General features: G+C 56.0%; 1 protein-coding gene across 1 annotated transcript; it reads right to left on the bottom strand.

Annotated features, from left to right (window-relative positions):
* Positions 1-352: 352 nt before the first annotated feature.
* LOC149333387 (uncharacterized) lies at positions 353-5353 on the bottom strand. Its single transcript, XM_089558639.1, has 2 exons — positions 3085-5353; positions 353-2796 (listed from the first exon to the last, which is right to left on the bottom strand). Exon 1 carries the CDS (start codon positions 5307-5309, stop codon positions 3657-3659), a length of 1653 nt encoding a protein of 550 aa, XP_089414765.1. The 5' UTR covers positions 5310-5353; the 3' UTR covers positions 353-2796; positions 3085-3656.
* Positions 5354-10538: the final 5185 nt, after the last annotated feature.

Below are 10538 nucleotides of genomic sequence, written 5' to 3'. Positions count from 1 at the left end.
GCCGGGGGTCCTTAGTGGTGCACAGGTAGCGATCCCTGAGCGTGTGCGCTAGTTGTTTTGTCGTTCCTGTAAAGTTGTGCAAGGCCCTATGTAATTGGCGTCGGGTTTCCGTGCGTGTTTGTATTGGATCGATGAGAGCGCGGAACAGGCGCCACGTGTTGCGGCCAGACATCTGGCGAGCAGCCGCGTTGCACCGGTCCACCCAGTTAGTGTCGGCTAGCTGAGTAGCATATTCCGCTGCCTGTTGTGTGAGTTCGAGGATGCGGTTCTTTAGGCGTCTGTTATGTTTCTGTTTCTTCCATCGCTTCGTGAGGCTGCGACGGGCCTCCCAAAGGTGGAGGAGGTGGTTGTCCACGTCTGTTTGTGTTTCTGTAAGCTGTATCTGCTGTTCGTGTTGTGTGAGTGTAGAAGTGAGCGATCTGGACCAGGCGTCGTATCCCGACTGGAGGGGGTCTAAATAGGTAGAGAGGTGCGGAAAGTCGTCCAGTCAGGGATACGAGCTTGTTTTAGTGGGCGTTTCAGGGGACGCATGTAAATAGTTGTGTTGATTAAGGGTGGATGAAGAGCAGTCCACCGCAGCTGCTGTCGCTTCATCACCCGTGCAGGCAGCGTCCACCCATACGGCGTCCGGCTGGGGGCCGTACGCTCGATGGAGTGCCTTCGCACGGGCTCTGCGGCGCTGCTCATGGTGGGACGGGTGCATATTCCTCGGGAGCGGCCTGATGAGAAGCTCTCGGTGAATGGATCGAGGGATGGCGAGAAGGGTTGGGTCGTTGGCGGGTATTTTGATTCCCAGGGAGTCCAGGATATACCGACCTGCGGAAGTTTTTGTGAGCCTGATGTATTGGGCCTGTCGGTGGGCCTCCACCAGTTCCCCGATCGTGTTGTGGAGGCCCAGGCCTAGTAATCTGTCTGTGGGTGTGTTGAGGGGAAGATGAAGTGCTACCTTGAATGCCTTGCGAATCAAGGCATCCAAAGCGTTTATGTCATGTTTGGATAGTTGTAAATATGGGGTAGTATACAGTACACGGCTGAGGAGAAAGGCATGAATGAGGCGACATAGGTCGCGCTCCTTCATGCCTCTATGATGTCCCGAAACCCTGCGGATGAGGTGCGATATCGCGCCTGCAACCTGCTTGAGTTTCTTGAGGGTAGTGGTGTTTTTGCCATCATTCTGGATGTGCAAGCCCAATACACGGAGGGTGCCAACCTCAGGTACCGGGTAACCATTCAATTCAATGGCAATGGGAGAGCGGGGACAGCGGTGGTTCTTAGGCCGGATGAGGAGCAGTTCGGACTTCTCTGGGGAGCAAGACAGTCCGATGGTCCGTGCGTAATTTTGGGTGAGGGTGGCTGCTTCCTGTAAGGTGTTCTCTATGTCGCCGTCACTGCCGTGGGTGGTCCACAGGGTGATATCGTCGGCATAAAGAGTGTGCTTGAGGTGGGGAATAGTTGCCAATTTCCGGGCGAGGGGTATGAGGGTAATGTTAAAGAGAAAGGGGGAAAGGACGGACCCTTGAGGGGTGCCGATACTCTGAAGTGTGTAGGAGGTGGAAGACAGAGGGCCGAAGTGTATCTCAGCCGTGCGGTCAGTCAGGAATGCTTGAATGTAGGCATACGTGCGCACACCCACATTCAATGGGGATAGAGCAGTCATGATCGCCTGATGTTCAATGCGATCAAAAGCTTTGGAGAGATCCAAAGCTAAGACTGCCTTGGTGTGACCTGGAAGAAGCGGGTCAAAAAGGTCGTGTGTGAGTTGCAGCATGGCATCCTGTGCGGATAGATGAGGGCGGAATCCCACCATGCTATGCGGGTAGAGATTTTTGTCCGCCATGTGACTTGTGAGTCTCGCTAACACAACATGCTCGAGGAGCTTCCCGAGGCATGAGGTTAGCGAAATCGGGCGAAGGTTTTGAATGGTGAGTGGTTTGTTGGGTTTTGGTATAAATATTACCTTCGCGCGGCGCCAGGACTGCGGGAGGTTACCCTCCCTCCAGCACTGGTTGAAGTATTTCGTAATGTGGGTGATCGATTGGTCATCCAGATTACGGAGCATGGAGTTTGTGATTTGGTCTGCACCAGGTGCGGAGTTGGCGCGGAGAGTCAGGAGGGCCGCTCTGACTTCCGTCTCCGGGATGTCGGTGTCGAGTGTTGGATTTGCTTGTCCTGTGTAGTGCGGTAGAGGTATGGGGCCGCCTGGAGATGTGTACATGGTTTGAAGTGTGTCTAGAAGGGTGTCGGGATCGTCAATGTGTTCATGTGTGAGGCGTGTCACGTGGTGCTGTGCTGCTGATTTGGTGCGTGTGGGGTCAATGAGGTGTCGGAGGAGTTGCCATGCACGTTTGCTGGACAGGTTTCCGGCGATGCCGTCACATATCTGTCCCCAGTTGGATCGACAGAGCTCCTCAGAGTGCTGTTGGATTTGTGTCTGCAGCGCGGCCAGCCGCTTTTTAAGCGTTCTGTTGTGTTTGTTGCCTTTCCAGCGTTCCAGGATGCTGTGATAAGCCTCCCAGAGGTGGGCTAGGCGTGTGTCAAGGGTCGGTGTTTCGGTTGTAGTTTCAATGTGTCGTGTGTTGTGGTGAACGTCATGCTTGAGTGATTGCACCCATGCATCGATGTCTGCGATGGGAGTATCTGGGAGGGCGGTGCGTGCAGCGCGAAAGGCATCCCAGTTAATGAGTTCGTGTGTCATATTTGCGTGACGGGGTGGTTTGTATGGGACAGTGATTTGTATAATGTAATGATCACTGCCCAGTGTATGTTGTGTTCTGTTCCAGGTAACGCCGCGGATACCTGATTTCCGCCGGATACCTGATTTCCTGATTTCCGCCGGTAACGCCGGATTTCAAATCACTGTAATCTTTCTTGATGTTGTAATAGTTATATATTTGTTTCATTCTGTTTGGTGACCATTTTCTTTTTTTGCAAAGTTCATTGCAACGTCTCTATTTTCCTTTGTTTTGCCAATGTTAGCTGTCTGCCAGGCGCTGCCACTCAAGCCCTTTGAGGCTTTGGTAGGCCTGATTTATGTTGTCTGGCAATTGACGTGAATAAAAGTTCTATCTATCTATCTATCTATACAGCGGCTCAGCGTCAGGTCCGGACTGGTGTCCATGCTGACACTGTTGCCGATCCGCGTAGGCGTCTGAAACGTGTTGTGCACAGTGAGTTGGAGGTTCTGCAGGAGCAGCCAGAGCCTGCGACCTCGATGTGTCGTGGTTGTGTATCCCCAGTCAGTATGCTGACTGTTGAAGTCTCCACCGATGAGTAGGGGATGTTTCCCTGCTAGATGGTGTAGCTTTCGCAGAAGTGATTCTAGCGGGGCCATCGGCAGGGACGGGGGGTGGTATATGTTTGCTATAAATATAGAAGGAAGAGAATGTGTGTGATGTATAATTTCCGTGATCACGCAGGGCGTCTCAGACGTAATGTGATGAGTTTTGTAGGTGAGGCTGCGGTGGATGAGTGTGGACACCCTGGGTGTGTTAGTGGTATCCGAGTGTGTAGATGTGTAGCTGGGGAGGGTTGCTCGGTGTGCAGTCTCCTGGAGAAGAAGTATGTGGGGCGTGGGTGTGATGGTGGGAAGGAGAAGTTGCAGAGGTGCGCGCTTTGCCCGGAAGCCGCGGCAGTTCCAAGTTATAATGGGGAGATAATTAGTGTTCCCCCCCGCCATATTGGATGGTGGGGGGATTGAGGAGGGTATTAAGACGGGTGTCAATTGGTATGTGTGGCTCAGGGAAGGTGTTTTGTGCTTGTGGTGGTAGGATGGGGGGAGTGGAGGGGGTTTGAAGTTGGGTGAAGCGATGGGTAAGATTATGCTCCAAGAGCTCCATCATCTTGGTAAGCATAGCGTCCATGCGCTGCTCAAGTTTTTCGGTGAGGGCGGCGGCAAGGTGATTGAATCTGGCCTCGAGGCGGGCGTCTAGCTCCTTTAGTTTATGGTCAAATTTTGCTTCGAGTGCTGCTAATTTAGCGTCTATTTCTGGGGGCACGGGAGGGGGTGTGGCGTCTGTGGTGCGCTGTTTCTTTGCAGGAGGGGTGCTCGAAGTTTCTGTGGATGATGAGCTCGAATTAATGACAGGGGGTGCGGGTTGAGGGGGCATGGATGGGGCGGGGGTGCTTAGGAGAGAGGAAAGGCGGCTTACCTCGTCACGCAAGGCCTTGAGTTCCTGGTCTCTCGGGTCTGCCTGGGAGGACTGGGGTGGTGGGGGTTGACGGGTGGTTTTGTCGGAAACGCCATCTGCCCAGATGAGACGCGTGGCGTTCTTGCTGCCATTCTGCCGGCTTGTAGAAGGCGACCGGGAAGCCGTCGAGCTGCGTTTGCTGGCTGTGCCTGGTTGATCGCAGCGGGAAAGCCGCGATGTACCCGGAGGAGAGAGAGCGTTCTTCGGGGACGCTAGTTTGCGGCCCCGTCCCTTGCAGTTCCCGGTGCCGGTCATATGAGGGCCTCCGCAGAGAATGCAGCTGGGGGTGCATGAGGGCACATCTTCCTTTGGGTGGGACTGCCCACAGCGGGGGCACTTATGGGATCTTGGGTGGACACACACGTCTGCCCGGTGACCAGGGACGCGGCAGTTAGTGCAGGCGTCTATATGCCCTCGATAGGGTGTGCACCTGTGGAGGGCTCCTCCATAAAGGACGGCGCGTGGGACAGGTCCAGCTCGGAAAGTGATTAAGATGCAACGCGTGGAGCCCATTCGGCGGGCGTCCACGATGAGGGCGTCTGGGTTGCCGGTGATCAGGTCTTGCAGGAGCTCTGTCGGGGTCTCATTCCAATAAGCATTGGAGATGACTCCGCGTACCGCTCCATCCGGCGGGGCTATGTAAGCTGCGACGGCGAAGTCCTTGCCTTGGTTTTTGATGCTGGTTACGCTAACCAGGGCAAGCGCGTCAGCTTTTATGGGCGTGCTTACTGTGCACGTATTGTTTACGGGGTGTACCCTGATTTGGGTACGCGTTGGTTCGTGTAGCTGGGACGCCGCTTGAAGGATGGCTTCCCGTAGTTGTCGGGGTGGAAGCAGGTCCCGCTGCAGCCCGCCTCGTGATCTGAACACGACCTTGTAGTCTGCAGCAGGAAGCGGCGGCTGCTGCCGCGAACGCTGCGCAGCTGTGCGCGTTGCTTGTAGGTGCGCTGACTTGTCAAGGCGCGCAGACTTGGGAGCACCGGTAGCAGAGGCTGCGGCCTCCTGGCTTCGGGATGGTGAAAGGACGTCCTTGGAGCGGGCAGGCACACTAAGAATGTGCGTCCAGTCCCTTGGGTCGTAGTCGTGGGGGTTAAGAACCTCTCCCTGCACCTGCACCTCCATGATGGTGTTGGTGGCGGAAGCGTCCAACGCCGTAGGCCTAGCTCCCAGCGGAGCGAGGCCTAGCTTAGGCGAAGAGGTCACAAAGAAAGGGCCGTGGGTGCCCGAAAAATGGCTTAAGCGGGCCAAAAATTGATGGCGTGCGGCACTCACATTCGTAGATCAGTGGATGGTGAAATTTGGGCCAATGATGCTGGCGATTGGCGAATTCCGCTGTCTTTGTGCGGAGCCGATGTGGGGTGCGTCTGTACTACTCGGCCCCCTAGCGGCTGTCTCGAACCAGTTATGTGCACTTCCTTTAAAAAAAATTGACAGAGGCTAAGCTCGGTTAAGCCCGGAAATTGCGAAAGCAACTGCATCCGTTTCTTCAGCCCGCCGTCGTTTCCTAGCTTGAGCGTATCGTTGCAGCCCTGCCTTGTGCATGTCGGACGACATGGCCTGGCTGAAACGCACAGCGTGGTTACGCCGGGACGGTTGCGACGAGCCAGGTCGGAGCCCGATATATCTCCGTCTGACGTGACGTCATGATAGCGAGCGCCTCCTCGCGGCAGCGGCGCGCAGCTGCTGCTCGGCGCACCGTGGTTACGCTGGGACGACCTGGGGACGACCGCGACGAGACGAGTTGGGGCTCTGTCTCTCTCCGTCTGGCGTGACGTCATCACAGCGAGCGCCTCCTCGCGGCAGCGGCGCGCAGCTGCTGCTCGGCGCACCGTGGTTGCGCTGGGACGACCGCGACGAGACGAGTTGGGGCTCTGTCCCTCTCCGTCTGGCGTGACGTCACAGCGGAGGTCATGCTAAAGGCCAAACGTGGTTACACCGCCGGGACGACGCTGAAGGGCTCAAACTGCGAGCAGTATTACTTCCGCAGTATAAATTGGCAGAGGCTTAGCTTGGTTAAGCCCGGGAAGTTGCGAAAGCAATAGCTCTGGCTGCGCCTGGTTTGGCTGGTGGTGCGTCTTCGTGGTGCTCCTAGTAAAGCTTATGTTTATTGGGCACGTCGTTGTTTCCTAGATGCGGCAAATCGTTGCAGCTTCGCCTTGTATGTACGTGTCGGTCGACATGGCCTGGTTGAAACACCCATGCAGTACGTGCTCTTCCCTTAAAGCACAAGTGACGGAGAGCACGAGAGAAGCGGCGTGGAACCGCTGGGACAACTGTGACGAGGTTGGCCGACGGGAGTTGCGACTGAGAGAAGGATGGAAAGGAAAGTGCATGGGCCTGCCAACTGGCTCAAGCCGAGCCACCAGCGCTGCAACGTGCAGATAGAAGAGTGTTGAAAGATACTAGGAAAGATAAAAAGAGAGAAAAAAGACGCGCGCCGCACCAACCGCGCCCGCCGAAGCGGACGCTGGCTGCAAAAATGGCTGAGGCTTAGCTAAGGTTAAGCCTAGTCAGATGCGAAGCATATTGATGGCTAGGCTTGGTAATACATGGCTTTCCTTTTGTAGAACGTTGTCGCCGAGCCGCATATTGAGCACGCCGCTTAGCCAGACGTTCATCCCGCTCATCGGTCTCTGTGGCAAGCTGAAGCTTTCGCTTCTCGTTCAAATCAGCCCTGCTTCTAGGCGGCATCCCAACACCTGGCTGCCTTGTAAGTGTCCGGAGAGCTGTTGTTGTTGTTGTGACTGAGAGAAGGACGAAAAGGAAATTGCACGGGCCTGCTAATGGCTCGAGCCAAGCCACCACCGCTGCCACGTGCAGATAGAGGAGAGTTAAAAGATCAGAGGAAGGAAAGAGAGGAAAGGAAAGACGCGCGTCGCAGCAACAACTGCGTCCGCCGGAGCGGACGCTGCTCAAAAATCAGATAAGCGGCCGAAGCCGCGCTCGCCGAAGCGAGAACAGATACACACAAGTTGCTCAACTGACTGCCCGGAGAGCGAGGCAAGCTCAGCTTTATACCGCTGCTGTAGCGTCACGTGGTCAGCTGCAGCGCCTCTGATGTGGAGCCTCCACCGCCGCGGCCGACCGCGCGAGCCGGCAGCCCATCTCTCCTCTGCTGTGACGTCATGTTGTCACGTGGTGTCACGTGGTCACGCTAAAGGTCAATGGTAGCTCCACCGCCGCGCTCGACGGGCTGTAGTGTAGCTCTGGTAATATGCTTCGCATAAAAACAAATACGCGGCCGAAGTCGCGCTTGCTCCACCTCCTCCACCCTGAAGTTGTTGTTGTGACTGAGAGAAGGATGAAAAGGAAATTGCACGGGCCTGCTACTGGCTCCAGCCAAGCCACCACCGCTGCCACGTGCAGATAGAGGAGAGTTAAAAGATCAGAGGAAGGATAGAGGGGAAGGAAAAACGCGCGTCGCAGCAACAACTGCGTCCCCGGAGCGGACGCTGCTCAAAAAACAGATAAGCGGCCGAAGCCGCGCTCGCCAAAGCAAGAACAGATACTCTGAACGAGTTGGGGCCCCAGTTTTGTCTCCGTCTGGCGTGACGTCATCACATCGAGCGCCTTCTCGCGGCAGCGGCGCGCAGCTGCTGCGCGGCGCAGCGTGGATCCGCTGGGACAGCAGCGACAAGCCGTTGTTGTTGTTGCGACTGAGAGAAGAATGAAAAGGAAAGTGCACGGGCCTGCGAACTGGCTCCAGCCGAGCCCCCACCGCTGCGAAGTGCAGATAGAGGAGAGTTAAAAGTTCAGAGGAAAGAGAAAGACAAAAGAAAAGACGCGCGTCGCAGCAACAACCGCGTCCGCGGAAACGGACGCTAGCTGAAAAAACAGATAAGCGGCCGCAGTCGCGCTTCGTCACCACCCCCTTAGCGACAAGCCGAGCTGTGGCCCCAGTTTTGTCTCCGTCTGGCGTGACGTCATCACAGCGAGCGCCTCCGCACGGCAGCCGGACCAGTGTTCGCGTCAGGAGGCGGCGCCATATGGTTTGATGGTAATTATTTAGTGAGGGGTGTCGTGGTGGGTAGAGCTCGTCCAACCACGTCCAACCACGTAGTTGTAGACCGCAGGCTTGGAGACACTGAAAATGTATTCCGCGGAGATCTGCGTGATGGGAAGGGCAATAGCTGCCACCTCGGCGTCTACAGAGGTTGAAGTGTACAATGACGCAGTAAGAATGGGTTGCAGAGAGTTGTGTGTGGGTGTGGTGTGGCAAGTGGGGTTGGGTGTGGGCTGGGTAGCGGCTGCACGAGGCGGCATCCATAAAATCCATGGCAGGTTTCCGTCCATACTCACGCCAGAGCGCGGGGACTCGCGCTGCTCTGCGGGAGGTGTAGTGTTCAGGATACATATTCATAGGTAAGGGATGAATGGTTAGGAGGGAGGAGGCGTTTGAAGGGATGGGCAATCAGGCAGGAAGGGGGATAAGAGGGTAGAGCTTAAGAGTAGATAGAAGTGCGTGACCCGGACGGGCGCGGGAGAGACGGGGGAGCTGCGCCACACGATGGGCATCCGTCAGCTCCTTAAGCGAGTTGTGGACGCCCATGGACAATAGCCGAGCCGTCGAGTCAGATAAGAGAAGGGATAGAGCCGAGTTAAAAGCTTCGCGAATGAGGCTGTTGACTTTGCCGTCCTCGGTGCAAGAAAGGAGGAGATAAGGAAGGGAATAAATGGACCGGCTTCGAACAAAGTCGTGGACCAAGCGGCGGAGGTCGTGTTCACGCATGCCGTGGTGGCAGTTGGCAATGCGGCGTATGATCTGCAATGACGCGTATGGTCTGGTGTACAGTATTTGTGAGTCTGGTAATGAGGGTGGTGTGCTTGCCATTAGAGTGAAGAAATAGTCCTAGGATGCGGAGGGTAGAGACAAGACGAATAGGTGTGCTGTCCAGGTAGACGGTGAGAGAAGAAGGCGAGATGGGGGCCACCCCCGGAGGCAGAAGGATAAAGAGAGAGAAAAACTTCATTTGAAGAGGAAATCGGGGCACGCCCCAGGGTACCCGCACGATCCCACTCCACTCAAGTGTTTATGTTCCTGAGGTCCATAACACTGGCAGCCCGGCCGGTGGCGATGGTCTGCACGGCCGGGTCCTCCGAGCGCAGCAGGGTCTCCCAGTCCTCCCAGGTCTTGAGGTTCTCTAGGTCCCGCGGGGGAGGGTCCGCCGGGCAGAGGGAAAGGATGTGGAGGGAAGAAGCGAAGGGTTCTGGGCATAGGGCGCATGCCGGAGTAGGGAAGGAGGGATGATAGTGGGCTAGGGTAAGGGATGAGGGGAGAGAGCGTGTCTGTAGTCTGCGCCAGAGTGTTGCTTGTTTGTTATCTAGGGAGGAGTGGGGCGGCGGGTAGAGCTGGCGTGAAGCTCTGTAGGACTGCGTCAGCTCGCTGAATGTGTGCATGCGCTCCTTTGTGAATCACCGATCCGAGGCCACCTGAGCCCGGTTTAAAGAACCTCGGGCTAAAAGGTTGGCGGCCTCGTTGCCGGGATTCCCGGAGTGCGCAGACACCTATATCAGCTCCACTTGGCCGGATGGGGGTGCATCGGGCGAGTCCAGTATGCTAAAAACAGTGAGCCTTCGTGGCGGAGTGGTAGCGTGTCCGCTGCAAATGCCGAAGGCCCTGGTTCGATTCCCAGAAGGAGCAAAAGCTCCGATTTGGACGGTGAGCAGATCAACCCGATAGCCCGAGCGGGCCATCACCGTGTCCGCGCCCGCCTGGAGAGTGGCCTCCATATCGGCAAGATTTCCGGTAGTCACCCAGAGGGTGATGTCATCGGTGTAGAATGCATGAGATAGAGATGTAATAGTGCGCAGAGCACGCGCCAGCGGGAAGAGGGTTATGTTGAAAAGAAGCGGTCACAAGACAGAACCTTGGGGGGTGCCCTTGTTGCCAAGGGAGACGAAAGTGGGCCGTATCAGGGGCGCTATACCGGAAGGCCCGAGTATGGCACTCGCCCAAGTTTCATCCGAGTTTGCGATGACGGCAGTCAGTGAACGAAGATAGCGCGGAACGTGCGCAGGCAGCGGACAATAAAATGTAGAGATAAAGCCACGTAAAGGCGATACAAGCGTACCCTGCACGCCTGTTTCACACTTCAAACACAATACACTGCGCAATACCAGGCCGCAGCGCCACCTGAAGTTATCAGCGCCATATCAGCAATCGCGAAATCGTGACTTCTCTGCTATCTATATGCACACTCGCCGCTAGCTGTTTGACACGCCTTTTCGGGCGCGTCAAAGGCGTGTCTTCTCTTTCAGGCTCTATCTGTCTCTCCATTTCCGAAGACGAACAGTGCGCACTAGGTGCACTCTTGTATCAACCCTTTCTCTTCTCTCGAATACGTTAAAAGG

The sequence above is a fragment of the Amblyomma mixtum genome, chromosome 8 (assembly GCF_055824585.1).
Source record: "Amblyomma mixtum isolate Tamu chromosome 8, ASM5582458v1, whole genome shotgun sequence".
NCBI lineage: Eukaryota > Metazoa > Arthropoda > Arachnida > Ixodida > Ixodidae > Amblyomma > Amblyomma mixtum.
This window is presented reverse-complemented; position numbering and strand designations above follow the sequence as displayed.

Coding starts and splice junctions, on each gene's coding strand:
- LOC149333387 (XM_089558639.1), bottom strand. CDS start 5,309: ATGGAGGTGCAGGTGCAGGGAGAGGTTCTTAACCCCCACGACTACGAC.